The 22737-nt window shown below is 38.0% G+C and overlaps 1 protein-coding gene across 8 annotated transcripts in view; it reads right to left on the reverse strand.

Moving 5' to 3' along the window:
* Nucleotides 1-22737, reverse strand: part of GLIS3 (GLIS family zinc finger 3) — a 158050-nt gene that overhangs the window by 22101 nt on the left and 113212 nt on the right. For all 8 annotated transcript variants that reach the window (XM_048931510.1, XM_048931506.1, XM_048931511.1 and 5 more), the window contains 3 exons: nucleotides 21610-21771; nucleotides 20096-20206; nucleotides 6500-6641 (listed from right to left, as the gene is read on the reverse strand). In XM_048931510.1, coding sequence (XP_048787467.1) covers nucleotides 6500-6641; nucleotides 20096-20206; nucleotides 21610-21771 — 415 coding nt within the window. The remainder of the gene's footprint in view (nucleotides 1-6499; nucleotides 6642-20095; nucleotides 20207-21609; nucleotides 21772-22737) is intronic.

Below are 22737 nucleotides of genomic sequence, written 5' to 3' on the forward strand. Positions count from 1 at the left end.
ACTCCCTCTAAATTCCCTAATGAGTTTACCACAAAAATACTGTAATCTCATTTTCAAAAGTTCTTTAAATTTGGAATTAAGACTCTGATTACCAAATCCTTCTGACAATCCAGTTACTCAATTATTTTCACTGACATTTGTGTCAGGCAGTTAATGTCGATATTGAGCAGCAGCCAAATACATGCTCTTTATATATTTTTTAATGAATTCTGAGAAAGGAATCAGATTTAAAAAAAAAATTAGGCTGTTCACAAGAGGAAAATGAGTCACCACTTGTTGTCATATCTTCCAGTCTTTTTATAAAAAAGCTTAGTTTACAATACTAAATTATATCTATAAAACTTTCATTATGCTACTGAGCACGTTGGAGTTGATTCAAATCTGTTGATAAAATTCTAGAATTTAAACCAGTTCCCCAAAGGGTGCTATCACTGCTATCAACGTCTTTCTATAGCTAAAACATTTCTATGGATGCTGCTGTCCTAGCAGAACAAGCATTCTTTTTAAGGACACAACCTTATCTTCAAAAAAAACCCCTATTTCTGAGGTCACAATTCTGAATGTTGCTGCCCAAGATCAAAAGAGTGGAAGCTGACCTCCTTCCCCGACTCTTCAGCTTATTTCTGTAATTCCTCTCTTTCTTACTGAGAGCCAACCAGTGTGATACACTGGGTGCTCACAAAGCTAAAGCAGAGTTAAGGAAAGGTTCAGGAGTATAATTATCCTGCATTTTGATCACAACAAACCTAAGCAACCCAACAGGCCTGGGGGGAGTGGTTGAAAAGCTGCCTGGTGGAAAGGAACCTTGCTGTACTGATGGACAGTTGGCTGAATATGAGACAGCAATGTGCCCGCATGGCCAAGAAGGCCAGTGGCATCCTGGCTTGTATCAGAAATAGTGTGGTAAGCAGGGCTAGGGTAGTAATCCTGCCCCTGTACTCTGCACTTGGTAAGGCCTCAGCTTGAGTACTGCATTCAGTTCTGGGCACCTCAATACAGAAAGGACATTGATGTGTTGGAGCAGGTCCAAAGAAGGGCAACAAGGCTTGTGAAGGTCTTGGGGAATATGCCCTATGAGGAGTGACTGAAGGAACTGGGGTTGTTTAGTCTGGGGAAGAGGAGGCTGAGGGGAGACCTTTTGCTTTTTTTCAGTATTTGAAATGTGCTTACAGTGAGGGTGGGGCTGGTCTCTTCTCACTGGTGACAGGTGACAGGATGAGGGGAAATGGCCTCAAGTTGCATTAAGGTAAGTTTAGGTTGGATATCAGGAAAAAGTTCTTTACAGAAAGGTTGTTAAGCACTGGAATGGGCTCCCCAGGGAGTTGGTTGAGTCACCATCCCTGAATGTTTAAACTATTTAAAAACAGTTTGGATGTTGGTGCTCAGGGACATGATTTAGTGGAGGGTTGCTAGTGTTAGGGTAGTATGGTTAGGCTGTGGTTGAACTTGGGGATCTTTAAGGTCCTTTCCAACCTGAGCAATGATAAAATTCTATGATTATGCTGTAACCTCCTCCAAGAACAGACCTGAACATGTTTCAGGTGGTGAAGCTGGCAGTCAATGAAAGCCCAGACAGGAAACCACTGTGAATATAAATAACTGACATCGACACCATGGAGCTAATTTAAAGTGTAGAGAAAGTAGGCATGAGTCACATTGGTGGGCTCAGCTGGAGGAATGGAGACTGTTCTACAGTGTCTCGAAGATGATTAACAAAACCACCTATGACTGCCCTCTGCTCCATGCCCTACTCTTTGCTAATTCTTACATGGATCACAGCCTTCTAATGCTAACGCAAGTCATAGCTGACATTCGACAGTTGAATATCTCCCAGGCCTTGGAAAGACACAGAGGATGCAGACAACAAGGTGAAGTTTAAAGCAACAAGGAATAATTTAATAAGAAAGGGATCTCTCTAAGATAAGAGCAAGGTAGCTTTAGTTGTGTTTTCACTGTCCTCATGTACCCCCAAAAATCATTCTGTTCAATCTTCTCACTCAGATTAGTATCAACAGGAATGCAGAGGAGAAAAAACAAATATCCTTTAGAATTTGCCATATTTTGCTCACATGTAGCACAGGAGGAAATACTGAAAAGTAAGCAAGCATTCTGACAGAATAAATAGAGAGAATACTTAATGTAAATCAGTAAATTGCTAAATAAATACTAACTTAGAGTCCCTGTTGTAAACAAAAGCTTTGATAATTTAAATTGCTCCTTGGAAATATAGAAAAACTTGTATTTTTTTAAATGAGAAAATAATTGGCATCTGTAAGAAAATTCAACAGCTTGGTTTTCTAGTACTGTGATATTTTTCTGCAAAACAAATTATTTCAGGGCTGTAATAGAGGAAAAAAGTCTGGAGTGTGAATATTATTCCCTGTCTTAAACAAAGTCCTAAGGTGTGCTTGCACATTTTCAGCCAAGCTTGGCTGCAGTGGTAACATAGGTCCTACAGCTGTACAGGGGATCTGGCAAAAAAATCACCCTGCCAGGCATGGGCAATCATCTGCCATAGGCAAAAGCTGTTTTCTCTGAACTCGAGCAGCCTAAAGCCCAATGCAGTGTTCACCACAGAATCAATAGTACATTTTTGCTGTATTTCCCGGCAATTTCTCTGTATTTGTGTCTGTTTCTGACAGATGGACAGTACATGGCATAAAATAAAAGCTAACTATGGCAGGGGCCAGAAGAGAAGGAACAATCTTTAGGGAAGAAAAAGCATAGATATTGTCTGCAAAAACATACTTTTGCACGTGCTATGTTAAATGATCACAGCATGAGAAAGCAGCATTCCTGGGCTCCCACAGAGCCTTGTAATGAAGCCCCGAAGAGCAGCGGCATGAATGATGTTGTGGAAGACTACACAATGCTCACAGACTCTGGCAGGTAGCATACCAGTAACAACATCTCTGTGGGCATGCAGTGAAATGAAATTGCAATGCTGGCAGCTGCTTCCCAGAGGAAATATTACCATGAGACCTTCTAGCAAAGACATGGCATTAGCCCAAGCTACTACCTGAATGTGGTAAACGCCAGCAAAAAGGGAAAGACTGTCAGCCTTTGTCAGTTCACAGACTAATGGCAGTCAATAACCACTGTCAGTGACAGGTCATTTTCCCAGTAGAATAGCTCTTAACACACAGACAGAAAATTCTGGATGCTTTTTAAGAAAGTGCTACATAACTTGATCACTTTTTTTTTGGGAGCTGTGTGTATGGCATGCTTTTCCAGTGCTTCAACTATTAAATGTGTGTTGCTTCTGTGAACACACAGGTTCCCATTAAACATCTGATTTGAATGGTATGAAAATGAAGAAACATTCATGGTCACTACCATTCTCACTGACTCCAATCTTGCTGCTCTCTGCAAGAAAGACATTGAGGCCCTGGAGCGGGTTCAAAGAAGGGCAACAAGGCTGGTGAGGGGTCTGGAGCACAGGCCTTATGAGACGTGGCTGAAGGAGCTGGGAATGTTCAGTCTGGAGAAAAAGAGGCTCTTCTCCAGCAATAAGAGAAACATTACTGCTCTCTGTAACTACCTGAAGTGAGCTGGGGATCAGCCTCTTCTCTCATGTAACTGGTGATAGAAGCACAAGGAATGGCTTCAAGCTGCTCCAGGGGAGATTCAGGCTGGATGTTAGGAAATACTACTTCTCTGGAAGAGTAATCAGGCAGTGGAATGGGCTGCCCAGGGAGGTGGTGAAGTCACTGACCTTGGAAGTATTCAAGGAACATTTGGGTTTTGTGTTGAGGGACATGGTTTATTGAGAACTATTGGTGATCACTGGATGGTTGGACTTTGGGTGATCTTGTAGGTCTTCTCCAACCTTGATGTTTCTGTGATTCTGTAATTCTGTAACACCTTACTAGCTAGATCCACATAGAAAAATGTAAAATTAAGTGCACTACTTAATAAAAACGGTTTTTTCTCTTGAGAAATACAAGATAAAATAATCCAGAAAGAGCAAAAGATTCAGATTTAAAAAAAAATAATAAAAAAAATTGAAGTCTCAATAGAAATATTTTTTTTTAGAATGTAAGAATTTTCCATGAGAATATCTCTGTAGAGACATTGTTTCTATGAGAAGCTAAGTTCACATGCATTAGTGCACAGGAACACAGGAGAGAAAAAGCTAATTGTGAATAAGGTTCCTTAAAAAAACTGACAGAAATGAAGCCTTTAAAAAGATACGGAACCCAAAGCATTTTTTTTTTTTTTTTTGAAATGAAGCCAGAAAACTATGATTTCAGGCAACATTTATAAAAAGAAGAATAATCATCCTATTTCTTTGCAAATTATCAACAATTATATTATTTATTGTGTTGGGTTTATTATTGCAAAAACAGCACTTTGTTTACTTCTACCCCCCAAATATCTCTCCTCTTACCACTACCATGAATTTAGAGAACATATCTATATTGCATTCTATAAAGACAATCTGTTTTACTGTTAGCCATACTTTCATTAACTTTTTGTTCATTTTAAGCAGATCTTGTATGCTACCTCACTGTATTAACAGGATTATACTCAGTTTAGATTTCTTCAATGAAGTCACAAAGATACAAGAGCAGACAAGCATTTCCTCAATCTAAATTTTAAGTAATACATATGTAATCAATAAGACTATTTCATATTTTCATCTAATATATCTGTGTCTTTAGATTCTGTATCTGCACAGAGAAACAGGAATCATTCTAGGCACTGTTGCACTTCAGTGAGTGGAAATAGACTGTTATCTAAATGCCTGTTTTTGTAATCTTATTTCTAATAGTTTGCTAATTTCTAATAGTTTGCTTCTAAACATGTAAATCTCTTAGGAAAGGAGAAAGCCTTCATTTGCTTTAAATATACATAAAGTATGAGAAAAGCAGCCTTAAAGTGAGAGAAGTTTGAAGGCATTGGAAAATGGAAATTTATTTTGCTTCTATTTGAAAAGTGGCACAAACATATTTCAGCTAATGTGTACTCTATCAGTTCCTTGTAGAAATGATATGCTTTATTTTTCAGAAAAGTCTCACTGTTTCACTTTATGCTTACAAAATAGACCATTGTTTTCAGAGAAGATGAAAGAGTAACTTCTCTGTGCAAGTACACGTAAGCTTTCAGGTGTTTTGCATTTCATGTTTGGGGCATTAATAATGTTGTAATTCCTACTCTATACGCCAGTCCCTTCCTGTTGGACATAACTGACTTTGCTATATAGTATATTATTATGTAGCAACTCTATTGAGTACTTAGTGAAACAATTAATTTCAACTAGATCATGCAGTTGTCACAATGAAGTGGCATGGATTAATTTATATCTGACACAATGCCCTAAGCCAGTTTAAGTGAAACAATACTAGTATTGCCTCAGTAGTAAGAGTATAAAACTACAAGACATTTGCCAAGTTATAGATAGCTGCGAACACGTGTAAGGGAGGTAACAGGTGCCACACAGACTATAATCAGACAAAGGCTTTTGAAGTTAACAGATTGCAGATAATATCAACTGCTTTATAAATTAGGACTTCATAACTTTAAATCAGAGCTTTAAATTTCCTGATTTTTGTCATATAAGCCTACATAAAAATCAACTAGTAAGTATGTTACGGCAACCTCGACAGAAACGTATGATAGAACTGTTGTGTTTCCAAGGCTGTCAGTAAAATAAACCACTTACTGAGGTAACCACTTCATTTAATGTCATTTTCAGCACTTCATATATCATTCAGCCAATTCTTTCATATCCTACATCTGGTCCTCAAGTAGTAGTTGGACTGCTAGAAGATGTAATGCATTCTGTCTTAAAGTTAAAACCAGATGTCTTCACAACTACTAGAATACCACATTAAAATGTTCACATCCTACCCACTGTTTTCTTGAGGTTTGAGGTGTATTTTCCTTCCTTCCCAAATGTTTCAAATACAGCCAAAGCCTGAAAATCTACTGTACATTTAGCCAGTATGTCAGTTTGATGCATTAATATGCAAATCTCAAATATGTAATCCACACAATAAAAATAGGACTATCACATTTATAGAACAAATATGCTTATTGTTGTACTTATATAATATTAGAGATCATAATGCAGCATTTAAGTTCACTGATGTAGTGATGTATGACTCATGAATAATGAAAAGAAAAAAACACTTTTCTTAAATCCAGATGAATTCAGCAGTTCAAGCTGCCTACAAGAAGGCATTTGTAGAAGTGGGCAACCTGATCTTGTGAGTGGAAACTCTGACCACAGCAAAGTGGTTGGAAGTAGATTTCTTTTAGGACCCCTTTAGGACCTATAAAGGAAAAATGTTGTGATAAGTCTTTTCAGGAACAAAACTAGAATTTTTCCCCTTCTCAACAAAAAGAGAGATATGAAAATCTGTTTTATATTGTTTCATATTATTTTGCAGATTCTGTTCCTCTCATAAGATAGACATGAATTTTAGAGTACTCTGTAAAATAATTCTTAATCCCAAGCAAGCAGTAATATAGCTTTTTCTTGTCTTTTCCATACCTGGGTAAATGTCATGAGCAGGACCTGGGGAGTGTCCCAGTACATTATTCACAGCACTGTGTGGTGATGATGCTGTCTGGAGAGGCTGGATTGTGAGGCAGTCAGTCAGGATGTCCTGTCCAAACTCTGAGCTTGATCGCAACTGCAACACAAGAGATAAGAAACAACAAACCAATATAATACAGATAAATAGCAATGAGGAATAAGGAAATGTTGAGAGGTTAGATAAAGGAATTGAAACTAGGAGAATTCTTTTATTTTAAATTCCGATAAATATCCTTCCATTACAGCACATATTTCTCAAATGTGATGAAGGGAAATCTGCCTCATGCTTAACAAGACTGTACTCAGGACAAGGGCAACTTGTACAGATTGGACCTTGTACAGATGAACGTATGTGTAGCCTTTTGCAACGTGAAAGACAGATGAATGTCCCAGTTCATGGATAATGGAGACTTATCAAATGTCTGTGATCTCTTCTATCAGCAGAATGACACTATTCGAAATACTGACATTTTCCTGCTTGTTTAGCATCCTGTACCAGTTTCAGGAAATGAGGGGCTGAGAGTGAACAGTGAGGCATAAAAGGTGAGTAGGTCTAGAATATTAGCCAGCACATACAGCAAAATCCTAAGAGATGGAAGAGAAATGACAGGAGTTTCTGTCCTATATTCAGATGTGAAGAAACAATGGTAGAAAGGAAGGATTCTAAATGCAGCTGAAAAAGACCCATTACTGTGCTACGAAGTGTTGATACTCATTCAAATGATTCCTGATGACATGCTCCAGTAAAAAACTGTTTCAAGAGAGCAGAGAGTTGGTGTTACACACTCTAAGCACCACGAGTATGGTGACTATAACACAAAGGTTACATTTGCAGACTATGTATGCTGAAGTTTATCTCTTCTCTTCAAAATCCAGTGATTCATTATTAAACCTGAACATGAATTAACTTTTTGAGATATATTTATTATTCTAGAACATACCTAAATTGTAGAAAAGAAAGAAAGAGGAAACAAAAGGAGGTGAGAAAGACTTTGACAAATGCTTTTCATTCATTATCCATATTTACAAGCTGCAATAGGTCCAGATGTTTCTTCCAGAGTAGCATGAATGGTTGTCTGATATTCAGTTACTGTTTATTTTATTTTTAATGCTAATATGAGTAATGTGTTTTTTTCATGAGAGGATGTGAATATGAAATAAGTGACAAGTATCTCTAGAATCAAATTCTTATCAATTATATTTTTTGTATTATATAACTTTAAATTTATATGGAATCTATGATAAAAATAAATACAAAAAAATCTGAGCTACTAAAAATCAGGATTCTTTCATAAAAAATAAAATTTTATGGATGCTGTCTTAGTAAAGTTGCATGCTTGTGACTTTTTTTTCTTGACGAGTAAGAAACTAATCAGTTTTGTGTAATTGGATGGCAGTCACTATGGATAAAACAGTGAGCAGAGTAAGGAAGTGTGAACAAAATACACACAAGTTACTAATATTACATAACACAAACAGTAAATGAGTGCAAGCCTATTTTGCATTATTAGGAAATTTTTTTTGGACTTGTAAGCTCTTTGACAGTGAGAATGAATCTATCATGTAAGGCTATACAAACATAGATTTTCTGGCTTGCCCAGTAGCCAATATTAATGCCTATGTAAGTCCACAAAAGATAAAGGATCATCAACAAAAGCAAATAAAAACAGTGAAACAAACACTGGAAGACAGCTGTGATCTGACTTTTGAAGATATTTCTAAATCTCTAAAAAGCAGAGATTATTGTTGTTTCATATTTACAACCACAAGAGTTGTAAATACAGATTTTATAAATTTACATGTACAAATATATACACACACACATGTACTGCACATTAAAATACACCATTTTTAGAAGGAAAATGCATGTACTTAACATACATGTAACGAAATTTCCTGAGCAAGAGATGAGTGTTACACTGATTTGTACAAGTACAGAGAAACTGGCATGAAATTACTAAGAAATTACTGCTAAGTACCCCCACTGGATAACAATAGTTGCTGGGAATAATTTCACTCTTTTTCACTGCTCAGTATGTATGGGAGTCGCTATTTAGGAGTAACTACTGCTGCATCATCAGAAATGGTAGGCCATCAAAAATGTTCTCAACTTTTCTGCTTAGCAGACTGGCATCAGACATGGGTAAGCTTTGCTGCTTAGCAGGAGTCAGGAAATCACAACTGCTTCCCAAACTACACACAACTTCTGAAAAACTCCATTCCACACACCATGACTGTTTTCTCCAGACACATACAGTAGTCATGCTGTGCCTACTGCAAAAGCACATCCACAGGACAGAACCTACTTGCAAGGTATGACTTGTTTACTAAGCTACAGAATCTGGGAAAACAGCTACAGCCACAGTAAGTTCTCCACTGTTTTCAAGGTCTGTATTTTGCAGTGACCATGCTAAAAAGAATTGGTCATTTGTGGTTTCCAAAGTTTTGCAATAAATTGTGTGGATAAATTCCTTAAACACCACTGCTCAATCCTAATCCCTTTTTTGCCAGCATCCCTTTCAGGAGAAACTGCTGCACTCCACGGTGCCTGATTTATATTTCATTTCGAAAACAGGAAGTAAAGGGATTAAAGTTGAGGATTAAAACACTTACTATTATCTGATTTTTTTTTTTTCTGTCTCATAGTTGCCACGGGCACTGCTCACTGAACCTTAGCCCCTGAATGCACTTCTTTTTGAATTAATGGCATCATTTAAATTGCCTTTGTCTAAAACAAATAAGGGAAAATATCCTCATGTTTATCTGCTCTAAAAGCAAGAAAATAGATCTCCTTCCTCTTCTCTACATTCTTTCCCCTTTGCACTTTTAGCAATGAAATTTAAACTTAGAAATTGAAAAGTTCAATGAAATCTGAAAGATGCAGAAGCTTATTGGACTCATACTGTACGACCTGGACAGAAGCTTTTTGCTCTCCAGAAGGCAGGTGTTCATAGACAGAGCAGTTTCTCCAGATTCATATAGTCACAGAATGAGCTATGTTGCGAGTAACTACATTAGTGCTGTAACAGCCTGCTGAGATTCTAATGATATAACATTCTAACTCTCGTTCCTTATCAATTATTTAGAAAGAGAAAAGAAAAAAGACTTTATTTCCTGTAAGATCTGCATTAAGCATTGTCTTCCTTGGTTTAGAAAAGTTCAAACATTGAGAAATGATCGGAAATTGAATGAAATGAAATGTATTGCAAAATGAAATAAAAAATATTAGCAAAAGCCAGAAAATATTGATTTTGTTTTCTACTTACCATTACATTTAAATTCTGTCATAAAATGTTGTTCATTCCAAGAACTTACAACAAACTGGTAGCTACTATCAGTTCTAGTAGTACTACTAGTAGTAGTAAAGTGCCGTAAAATCAACACGTACTCACGATGAAAAAAGATGGCTTCTACTCTAAAGCAGTGCAAACAATGAACATCATGAAGTAAGCAGAACCGCAAGAATCAAGAACTCTGTACTATTATGCTGGGAGATTGATGTATTTGCTAACTACATTATCTGACCATATGGTGCTATCTCATGAGGTACACCTGGGTCCACTGCTCAAGCCTGTCTAGGTCCCTCTGGATTTAATATTTCCTTTTATAAATATGGGTCCTGCACAATGGAAGGAGAGCAACATCTGCAAGATCATTATTAGCTGTGCAAGGTCACCTCTGTAAAGCACCCCCTTTTTGGTTGGCACTACTAGTTAGGCCACTTTGCAAGGCAATTCTGGCAATTGCTTTGGCCAGACGATCCAGGCACTTATTTCCTTACTTCTAATATGTTCCACATAAATGTAGTCTGCTCTACTCCACTAGCCTCTAACATGGACCAAAACTGAAGCAGACACAGCTGAGGTGTAATAATCTACTTCTTCATCCAAGCAGTACAGCGTAGAGTTTTTTCTTTATTGTAATAAGGAAGAGTATTATGAAATTTTCCAGCCATTGCTAGCTGGTCTGTTTTTCAAAGAGTTACAAATGAAAAATGCAAGAAATCATGCATGAAAAGCAGCAGGATTAGAGAAATCCTGTTTGCCTGTTCCCTTCCTCAGTGTGATAACACCTGAAAAGATTTTCTTCCAATCAGATGTCACAGGAGGAAATCTTGTAGAAAGTCTTCTTTGTTGGGAGAGTGCTGTGACAGCTCTCCAAAACAAGCTAGCATTACATCACTGACCAATCTGTACAAAAATGGAAGATTATTCGTTAGAAATGGAGTAAGCTTGAAGTGCAAGTCTGCTCTGCATGGATGTCTGTCTCCTGAGTTGTCTTTCAGTGATGTGGTAGCTATACTAAATCCAGGACAATTCATAAAACATCTCCATTGAGGGCAGAAAACTTTCACAACTGTTATTTGGACTACGTTTCTCAAAGTTATTCCTTTGTGCTACTTACTTTCTGGCACAGGCAGCACAAAATTCTATCCTGGAAGAAGTCAGGAAAATATATACAAGAGAAATTGTTGTGTTAGATCAATACTGAGTGAAAAACAAATACATAATTAAAGAGAAAAACTGTATAGTTAGGACTGACAGTGCATGCTTTAGCTGCCGTGCTCCTCTGTAATGGTACTGAAAAACCCAATAGACACCTAGGATTAATTTACCATACTATGGATCTGCTGAAGTTTTAAGCTATCTGGTCAGCTGGACCCATGCATGCTTTCCCCAGGACCCACTGGAATAAGCTAAGCTGATGCAGTTTAAGCATTCACTATCTCACAGTTTGCCTAACATTATCCAATCTGTAAATAATTTAAGCACACAACAACAGTATGGACATTGTTAAAACTGTCAAATATTCTAAGGCTGATCAGCTGAAGGGTGACAGCACTTGGTATAAGCTATCTTCAGTTGAAGGTCCAGACTGAGAAGCCCAGAGTGATTGTACATTCCCTTTAGCTGGTCTTGTTTATCTGCACTGCTCAAATTATCTTTTTTTTTATCCACCCCTCCACTCCCCCACAAAGCTGCAGCTGAACAGTTGTATTCTTACCTATTATCATTTCATTTAATTGAAAAAATCTCTTTTTCTGGAACTACATGCTGATTTAAAGTACTATCACGCATAACAACTGTTGTTCACTGGTATAATTACAGATAAAACAAAAAATTGTAACTAAAATCATAGACTTTGCACTGTTCAGATGGCAAGACAGATGCTTTCAAACTGATCTTGCTCTTGCCAAACAGGTGTAAGAAATCAAAGCAACTTTTTTTCCATTTTTAAAAATTGTCTGTTTGAAAATGCAGTTATTTGAAGAGAATGGCTTTTGGAAGGCAGCAGACAGTCACAAATGGTCATGATACGATCTACATGAAGTCCACATAGGATCTCCACCTTCAACTGGGACACAAATTCAGTATTTGAAAGTGAATTAAACATTTAGTTTTTAAAATAAAGGTTTTTTTTGTAAGATGCTGCAGAATAGCAAAGTTTTTTTCATGGCACACTTGTATGAAAAACATTATGTTAAGAACATTATGTTCCTAACCTTGTGCAAGTACAAGACTTCTGAGAGCCTTCACTCTCAAAACAAACATGCTTTCTTGAAGGGCAGGTATTTGCCTTTCACACTGGTTTTAAGTCACTGCATAGCTAATAGTATGGGCTCTGAATCTTGTTAATGATCATGCTGTATAATTTCACTAGTTTCAGTAAAAATTGTTACCGACTAAAAAAGCTATGGATTCATTTTTTTCAAATACAGCATAGTCAATTGATACATTACTTTTTGTTAGCTGAAAACACAAAGTGAGATTAACTGAAAACAAGTTTACTTGTGATGTATTTTTCTAACTACTTAAAGATGTCTCTGGATGACTCAAGAAACAAAATCGCTCAGAATTTGTTGTGATAGCAAAGCAGAGCTCTACGCTGAAGCATTACTTAATAAAGCTGTTCCACAAATAAGAACTGCAGCTCGTATCAGAAAAAAAAGATTAATCTCCAATTTAGTGTAGATGCTATTTTTACCAGAAACGGCGATTTTCAGTTATAATCGAAACAAAAAGTATCAATACATGAACAGTTCTCAGTTTTTATGAAGTGAGAAAAGTTTTTAGCATTTTGTAAGAACAAGAAATAATACAGAGATGAGCTGAAGCAAATACCTGCCTCGCTCATCCTTATATTTTCTTACCCTCTCCTGATTTTATGCATTCAACAAAGCCATCCAAACACTGTACTATTTTTACTGTATTTTTGAAAGTAGAAATTAATCAGTAATTCCAAAAGATTAATTTTTCTATTAAAAATACTATATATTTCCACAGGGTCCGAGGAACAAGATATTGCAGCTTTTTCGCATTTAAGATTCTAATTCAAGAAGAGACTTAGCTGAAAACTGTATCTCTCTCCTTTTTGGAAAGAATCTCCTGAAAAGACAAAAATCTTATGTCCTGATAGACCTGAAGATACATGAAAGACTCATAAAAGCTGAACAGCTGTTAGGTAATTATTGATATGAAGGGAAAAGAAAAGGTAAACAGTTAATGAAATCCTTAATTAATATTATCTAGATAAAGATTAGCAAATATACGATGCATTTAAGTGGGCTTTGCTAATTTGTACCAAAATGCTTTCTCAATTAATAATTTAGTTGAACTAAGGAAAAAAAATGAAGGAAAGAAAGATGGTGACAGATAAGAAAATATAGCAGTAGTGGTCTACAAGAAAGTACTCTGATTGGTCTTACCACAGCATATGCATCTCAGCTGTCTATGATGTTTAGCTTGGGATGCATATCCTAAAGAACCAGAGATACAAAGTTGGCAGACAGAATAAGAAAGGAAATTTAAAAAGAAAAGGGTTACAAAAAATAGAATGAGAAACCTAAAAAGGCAGGAAAATACATTAATTGAGGAAGCCTGAAGGTTATTTTAAAATAGCAATTTAGAAGTATATATTTCTTCCAAATCAAACTTAAGATCCACTCAGACTGCTTTAAGTTATGTACAGTGTTCAATGGTGGGCTAGCGTTCTAGAATAACGAAGACTGAATTAGCTGCACAAAATAATCAAGCTTTTCCCTAATTTATTTTGCTTGATGTTGACTTGAAGCATGATATACCTTGCAAATCTTGTGTTTATTTTTTAAACCTGCCTTTAGAACCAGGAAGAATTTCCATCATTTACATGATACAGTGGGGAATGTGACCACTGAGGATATGGAGAAGGCTAAGGTCCTCAATGCCTTCTTTACATCTGCCTTTAATAGGCAGATCAGTTATTCTCAGGGCACTTTATGCCCTGATCTGGAAGTCTGGGATGGAATGCAGAATACACCCCCGGTGATTCAGTTGGAGACAAACAGCTCCTCCTCCATCTGGACAAGTCCATGGGACCAGATGGGCTTCATCCTAAGCCTCTGAGGGAGCTGGCGGGGGTGGTTGCTGAGCCGCTCGTGCCATCTATCAGCGTTCCTGATTATTTGGGGAGGTCCCAGAGGATTGGAAGCTTGCCGATGTGACTGTCATCTACAAGAAGGGCCACAAAGAGCATCCAGAGAACTACAGGCCTGTCAGCCTGACCTTGGTACCAGGGAAAGTTATGAAGCAAATCATCTTGGGTGAGATCACATGGCATGTGCATGGTGTCCAGGAGATGCAGTGCTATAGGCTTGGGGATGAGTGGCTAGATGACTGTGAAGAGGAAAGGGACCTGGGGGTGTTGTTTGATGCTTGGCTGAACATGAGCCACAGTGTGCCCGGGTGGCCAAGAGGGCCAACGGCATCCTGGCCTGCATTAGAAATAGTGTGGCCAGCAGGAGCAGGGAGGTGATCATCCCCCTGCACTCAGCACTGGTGAGACTGTACCTTGTGTTGAACTGAACTGTGTTCAGTTTTGGGCCCCTCACTACAAAAAAGACACAGTCCCTGGAATGTGTCCAGAGAAGGGAAATGAAACTGATGAGGGGTCTGGAGCACAAGTCTTATGAGGAGTAGCTAAGGGAGCTGGGATTGTTTAGTCTGGAAAAAAGGAGGCTCAGGGGAGACCTCACTGCACTCTACAACTTCCTGAAGGGAGGCTGTGATGAGGAGGGGTCTGGCCTCTTCTCCCAGGCAACAAACAGGACCTGAGGAAATGGCCACAAGTTGTACCAGGGGAAGCTTAGGTTAGACATAAGGAAGAACTTTTTCTCTTAGGGAGTGGTCAGGCACTGGAATGGCTGCCCAGGGAGGTGGTGGAGTCGCCATCCCTGGCAGTGTTCAAGAGGCGTCTGGATGAGGAACTATGAGATACGGTTTAGAGACTTGTGGTAGCAATGGTAATGGGAGGATGGTTGGACTAGATGATCTTGCAGGTTGTTTCCAACCTTGTGAATCTATGACTGTGATTCTGTGATTCTATGAGCCACAGGTACTCTCATTATCTACAGAAATACCTTAATCCTTTTAAAACTCACATGGCCTTTGGCTTCCAGTATATTCTACTGATAACAAGATCTACATGGTAACTATTCAATTAAAAAAAAAAAAAATCTTTTAAGTTTCTTTTTCTTCCAAAGTTGAAAGCAGAAAATTACTAAGAGGACATATTTTTAAATTGTTTGTAGCCCAGGGCCATGCTGTACATTCACATTCGTAGCAGTATTCCTTTAGCTCTCATTCTGAGTGCTGTCTAGTTTTCTGCCACTGACTGACACTCTTTCACTCTGTTGTAAGAGCTTCTTCGGTCTTCTGCAAGAGAAGATGAACTCCAGACAAAGTCAGCATTTTTTACATTTTTAAAATAAGAAGTACTGCTTTTTAATTCAACGAAATATTTTTAGAGTAGGGACTGAGTATTGTGCACACAGATTACTGGGGTGGGTTGAGAACTGGCTGACAGGTGGAGCTCAGAAGATTGTGATCAGTAGCATAGTCTATTTGAAGGTCTGTAACTAGTGGTGATCCCCAGGGGTTGGTGCTGAGACCGTTCCTGTTCAAATCTTGATCAATGGCCTATATGAAGTGATAGAGTGCACCCTAGCAAGTTTGCTGATTATACAAAGCTGAGAGGAGTGGCTGACACACCAAAAGGCTGTGCTGCCCTTCAACAAGACCTGGATGACTGGAGATAAGGTGGAGACGAATCTGATGAGGTTCTACAAGGGCAAGTGTAGAGTCCTACATCTGGGGAGGAATAACCACGTGCATTAGTACTGGTTAGGAGATGATCTTCTGGAGAAAAGTTCTGTGGAGAAGGACCAGGGAGTCTTGATGGACAATATGCTGGTCATGAGTCAGCAGTGTGCCCTTGGGGCCAAAAAGGCCAATGGTATCCTGGGGTGTATTAAAAAGGGCATGTCCAGCAGGTCGAGGGAGGTGATCCTCCCACGCTACTCTGCTCTGGTGAGGCCACATCTGGAGTACTGTGTTTAGTTCTGGGCTCCTCAGTTCAAGAAAGCCAGGGATCTCTTAGAAGGAGTTCAGTGAAGGGCCACAAAGATGATTAGGGGCCTTCAGCATCTTCCTTGCTAGGAAAGGCTGAGAGAACAGTCTGTTTATTCTGGGGAAGACTGAAAGGGGATCTTATCAATGCTTATAAGTATCTAAAGGACAAGTGTCAAGTAGATGGGGCTACAGTCTTTTCAGTGATGCTGAAAAGAGTGCTGACAAAAGGTAACAAACCCAAACTGGTACAGATGGAAATTTTGTTCCTTTGAGGGTGATAGAGCATTGGGACAAACTGTCCAGAGAGGTTATGAAGTCACCTTCTACGGAAATATCCAAAGCCTACTGGATTGCTTACCTGTTCAACCTACTCTTGGAACCTGTTTCAGCAGGGGGGTAAGGACTTGATCTTGAAAGGTCCATATCAGTGACTACAATTCTGCAATTCTGTGATTATACTTAGAGTGCTTTCCCAGACATTTTAAGCATCTATTCCTGGTATTTATATGTCCTCAGGTTTTACATGTCCTCAGGTTTATAAATAATTTTACAAATTACACTTTTTTTTTCTTAAGTAGAGATGATGTCTCCTTTCATTTAACTGATGTCCTTTAGTAAATGGAAGCTTACTGTACTATCTACTAAAATGCACAAGTTAAATGTATTTGTGCCGGAATCTTCTCAGGGTATATGATTTCATACCACTAGCGGGAGAAACTCACTGATGAATAAACTCAGTGCATGGCTAGAAATCACAGTTTGGGAAAAGAAGGGAAACAGCAGCTGCCTTACAAGAGTTGCAGAAAAGACATTTTTGCCTTACATGGAAAGTCATAAACATGTCCTGCTTAAAATAATGCAAAGATATATATTGATCTGTATCACACTGCATCATTTGGTCAGGTCTTAAGAGAACAAGGAAAGGGTCGAAGCTTTGAAGACAGATTGAGAAAATCTGGGCTATAAACTACGTAACTGGAGTTTTGTACAGCAAGCAGCTGTCTCTTCTGTTGTGAACATACTTTATCCTGCTATTTTAAGACTATGCAACATCAAAGACACATTTTCACAGAGTCTTGGAGAGCCAACAACGTAAAACACCAAAATAATGTCACCTAGTGTGTTGGGGGAGGTTATAAGCAGGATTAAAAAGCACTCAGGCACAATATATTAAATGAATCCATGACTAACGAGGTGTGACAGCAAAGGGTTTCCTTGTTTTCAACAGAATAGATCCCAGGGTTGGAACTATTATTTCACAGTGCCTTTATCACGTTGGAATTTTTATGGTTATTTTTGATGAATTCACATTTTTTAAAGACTCTTCTGACACTAAGCCAATTTTCACTTTTAATTAAAATCATAAATAATCTTAATTCTGCCTAAAAAGGTTTATTGTTTCTTACTTTTTTATTATTATTACTGCCAGAAAATATTCTAAATGCCTAAGTATGATATGAGTTAGTAATTATAAGTTCTCAATGGTCCAGTAACTGCACCTTGTAAACATTATACATGGCAAACTTTATTCACACTTCAAGTATCTGGCTTGATTGACGCCATGTAGTTTATTCTTTGGGTTTTTTTGTTTTCTTTTTGTAGGTTTGGCTCATTTGCCTTTCCATATATTAACGTATCTCAGGTGACCAATGGCAGAGATACACACTTATCAAAGAGGGCTGTAAAAATAAGCAATTTTAAGGCTAAAATGTGACCACAGAGATCGAAGCAAGGAGTAGAAAGGTCCAGACTTAATCTGTTTGGCACAAAAAGAGAATGGTAAATTAACAAAAACACATAGCGATTGAAACATTAGAAGGAAAATTCCACAAAATGTTGAAAACAGACATCATCAAAGACAGGAGATAACATACTATTTTACTTTCAGTTAAAATAACAATATAATGAGGATTTGGGGATCCTGGTGGATGAAAAGCTTGACGTGAACCAGAAGTGGCTGCTTGCAAATCAAAAGGCCAGAGGTATCCTGGGATGCATCAGGAGTGATCAGCAAGGAGGGGGAGGAGATCCTCTCTCTTTATTCTCCCCTTGTAAGACCCTATCTGCTATACTGTGTCCAGGTCTGGGGTCCTCAGCTGTGGACTTGTTGGAAAGGGTCCAGAGAGGGCCACAGAGATAATCAGGGGGCTGGAACATCTCTCCTACAAAGGATGAGGGAGCTGGACTTGCCCAGTCTGAAGAAAAGAAGGCTCCAGAGAGACCTCATTGCAGCCTTCAAGTACTTAAAGAGAGCTTATAGAAAGTTGGAAAGTCCTTAATAAATTGTCTGATAGGACAAAAGGGAATGGTTTTAAACTAAAAGAGGGGAGATTTAGGTTAGATGTTAGGGTAGTTATGTGCTGGAAGAGGTTGCCCAGAGAAGCTGTGTATGTTTAATTCCTGGAATGGAATCAAGGAGGTGATCAAGGCCAGGCTGGATGAGGCCCTGGGCAGCCTGATCTGATGGGTGCCAATCCTATCCACTAAAAAGTGATTGAAAGTAGATGATCTTTATGGTGTCTTCCAACTCAACCCATTCTATGATCATTTGTATTCAGGCCCATTATGACAATTTTATTTCACACAAATTTCTTACAATGCAGTCTTGCTTGTCACTTACTTTATCTGCCTGTGAAATCTGTAACAGCCAGTGGCTGGACAGCTGTGCTGTCCTCCTGGGAATGGCAGGGCAGTGCTCAAAGACCAGCTTCAGCAGTCCTGCCTGTAGTCAGCACACACATGAACAAGTGCATGGTTACCCAGTCTCCAATTTAAGAGTGGGCACTCCTAAGTTCAGAGGCCTCTAATTGTTAATACTACAGGACAGTTCCTCACAAGCTGATATTAAGATCTCTACTGCCAGGTCTTGCTTTTGGTCAGAACAAACAATTTAATCAAAATTTACTACTCAGATTTGCATGCTGCAGCTTTTAAGACTATCCTCTTCCTTTTCCTATGCTGTGCAAAACAACACATTTTGCTACTCACCATGAAAAGCTATACATTAAGTTTAAAATTTTTAAATGAGAACTCTTTTTATATAGGGTAATATCTCAAAGATTTATCTATTTCTATACCAATTCACACAAGTTACATTGTTATCAGGATGACAGAATTATAGAACCATAGAATTATGGAATTATTAAGGTTGGAAAAGATCCCTAAGATGGGAATCACTGTCACCCTCCTTATGGTAAGGGTGACAGAGTACTGAAACAGGTTGCACAGAGAGGTTATGGAGTCTCCTCCTACAAATACTTCAAAGAGCCATCTGGACACCTACCTGTGTGACATATTATAGAGTAAATGCTTTAGGAGGGAGATTGGACTCAATTGTCTCTTGAGGTCCCTTCCAAACCCTGCAATTTAGTGATTCTGTGATCATCCAGTCCAGCCCAACTGTCCACCTATCACCAATATTGCCCATTAAGCCACGTCTCTAAGTACTTTATCTACCCTCTCCCTGAACACATCCAGGGACAGTGACTTCTAACCACTGTTTCTGAGAAGAAATTCTTCCTAATATCCAATTACTTTCCTTTAAAATGAGAGCTTATATTTCTTTTCCGCCGTGATCTAAACTAATGAAATAATGCCAGTGATTAATGTAACATTAAAAAAAAAATGCTCAGAAAAAATCCACATCATTCCCTTAGGTCAGAGCTCAGCTCTTCAAAGACACACTTCTGCATACAAATAACTGTTGACTCAGAGCTGACATTCAAAGGGATCTAGTGTTGTGAAATGTCTTCTTATTTGGACGTGTCTTTACAGCTTGAATCACACACTGCCCATCCATCCTGAAAATCCATCTTTCCATTTGAGATGGGCTTGGATTTCAGAACATTATATAGTAGTCAGATGTCACAACAATAACAACAAAAAATTCTCTTCTCAAAAATCACTTTAAATTTTGCTCATTATGTAGGTTTACTAATAAATCATCATATCAGCAAATAAAGAGTACTAAAGAAGACAGCCTCATAAAGTCAAACAAAAAATTACGATCTATATAAGAATGATAATTTTATTACCTTCCATTAATGGTTTTTCTCATCAACAGTGTGAAATCAGTGAAGGCACTTAATATGAATTACACATCTAATATTAGAATACTGACTTCTCCATATAATATTTGTACCTGCTAACACAATAGAAAATTTACCTTTTTCCTAACTTGCTGGTCTTTGGAAGAATGTGCTTTCACATGTTTTCTCAGGGAGCTTGGATCTGTGTATCGTTTAGTACATCCTGGAATCTGACATGCATAAGGTTTCTAAGTCAAAAAAAAAAAAAAAAAAAAAGGTATAAACAAGCAGGCGTTAAATTGCGGATTATTTTAACTCATGGTAATCCCTTTTGAGCCTGCAAATCACATTACTACAAAACAAAATGTCGCGCGTTATTAGAAGCTCAAGGCTCAGAAATTTATTAGAAAGGGAAAGGAGGAAAGTAAGTTTAATATGGAAGAAAAACCAAAGGAAAAGCATTCACTATGGCATCTTTCATTATTACCTTTTTTTTTTTTTTTTTTTGAATCATTACAATGAATATTGTTAGGTATACTCACAATTCTTCCACCCTCAGAGCAATCTTTGACTTAATCAGTAATTACATTCTTTAGTGTATCAGGTAAAGAAATTGCAGTAAAGGCCCAGATAGACTGTTTAGGATTATAGAAGAATCCGCTTCAGAAAAAAAGAACAAGAAAAAGTGTTAGCTTACTATATTACATAGAGAGCAAGAAAAAACCAGTGTTTTTTTGCAGCGCAAACACTGAATAATAAAGTATTAAAAATACATGTTTTATTGTGAAGTATAAGACAAGGACCTTAGGCTCATTTTTTCTAACAACACTAATTCAGATTGATGCCAGTTCTGTAATACCTTCACAGTTTTCTAAAAAGACATAAAGCCCAAATAATCTAAATCACTAGATTAACAAACATCTTAACAACTCCCTCCTTCTGCCTGTTTTAACCTGTCTTCTCTAAAGAATTGCTGGACCCACAAAAAAGAGTACTGGATGAGCAGAATATACTGAATGCTAAAACTAGCTATTTCGCAATTCAGCCATTTTGTAAAGCATTTTTGAGAGCACGCTTGTGCAATTGATCAACACATCAACCATACTATCAACTTTCCAAAAACTATCATTTAAGTTTTGTGACAGCCTGTTTATTTGAAATGGCATTGTTCTCATTCTTCTGGACTTCTGCCCATTGGAAACCGCTTGTCACTGATGAAACCTGATCTTTTTTTGTTGTGAAACAAAAGATTTATTAAACAAATCTTGGCTGTGAATCAAATTCACAAGCAACAATTTATGGTATGAAAATTTTAGATTCAGAAAATTCTTCCTCTGTTGTCTTTCTGGTGTGCTCCAGCCTCTAACATTCAATGGAGTTTTTGTCGGAGTTATTTATACCAGTTATTATCACAGATGGCGTCTTTCAATACTGACCTCAGGTTTCCTACATCTCACTTATGAGGGAGGAAGCCATTCCCTCTTCCTTCAATAAAGCCCATGGAGCTATGGCTTTTTTAATCAACTTGAAAAGCCCTAGCAGGACTTTCTCCTATCTCTATGGCTATTAGCTACCTGCTACCACCAAGCTAGCAGAAAAGAGCACAGAGTCTAATGCACAGGCATCTACAATGCTATTTCCACTTCCTTACAGTGTCCAGGTGTGTCCTCTGGTGCTTGGCACGGTCGCTGGAGTTGCTGAAGGCCTTCTGGCAGCTGGGGTGCTGACAAAGATATGGCTTTTCACCTGTGTGACTCCTTAAGTGAATCTTGAGATTTTCTAGCCTGGAAAAGGCCTTCTTGCAGCCTTCAAACTAGAAAAGACAAAGACAAATGGTTGGAAGGAAAGGCAAACACAACAAACTGTAACAGCAAACACTGAACAGAAAAGTGACTGGACTTGCAGGGATCTCTAGTCTGCTATGGCTGGACACCTCTGTGGAAGGGAGGAAAGCCTGGCATTGCAGCTAAGTTGAAACCACTGAGAACATAAGAGTGTATTTATCTCCCTAGCATATGGTTGAATTAGGAAACAACATTGTACTACTAATTTACAAAGTGCCAATGAGGCCCAAAGTCACCAGTCAGCTCAGATCTCAACACCACCTAGCCTCTCTGGAAGGATCGTCACTGTGCCCAGAGCTAGCCACCATTATCTCAGCTCAGGCTTTGGCTGAACAGAGGCATCTGTCAGTATCACCTAACATACACATCAACAACAAAACCCAGAAAGGAAAATGTCAGTCTCCTCTGCTTTATTGATGCTGTTGAGAGAAGTGAAGAAAGAAGTCATAAATCTCTGTGTAATCACCTTACACCTATTTGCTTGAACAGAGATCATCAACCTCAGTGGTATTATAATGACTTCTGAAATATTTCTTTACGCTTCTGCTGTAAGTATTTGTATGAGGTATAAAAATAATGAGTTAATCACTAGAGCCCATAAAATTGATATCTAATCCCTATGGGTAACCAATAATCATGTGGCAGTATTTCTACACTTAATCAAGTTCTACATCTGCGGAGAAACCTAAGCTTATGTGACCAAAAAAACCCCAAAACAGTTCTTCACCTGTCATGCTCCCATAGTAAACTTCATCCTTAAGAATACTAAAAACCATCTGTTCTGTTTGAAATCAGTAATTTTGTATAGACTTCATTTCAATTAGACTTAAATAGTTATGATTGTTACAAATTAAGTTTTTACAATTCTACTAAATAAGATCAGTTCCACCAGTTTCAACTGTTGCACATTCTACTGAGCAATGTCTAAATCTAGT

This window comes from Lagopus muta, chromosome Z (assembly GCF_023343835.1).
Source record: "Lagopus muta isolate bLagMut1 chromosome Z, bLagMut1 primary, whole genome shotgun sequence".
In the NCBI taxonomy this organism is placed as follows: Eukaryota; Metazoa; Chordata; class Aves; order Galliformes; family Phasianidae; genus Lagopus; species Lagopus muta.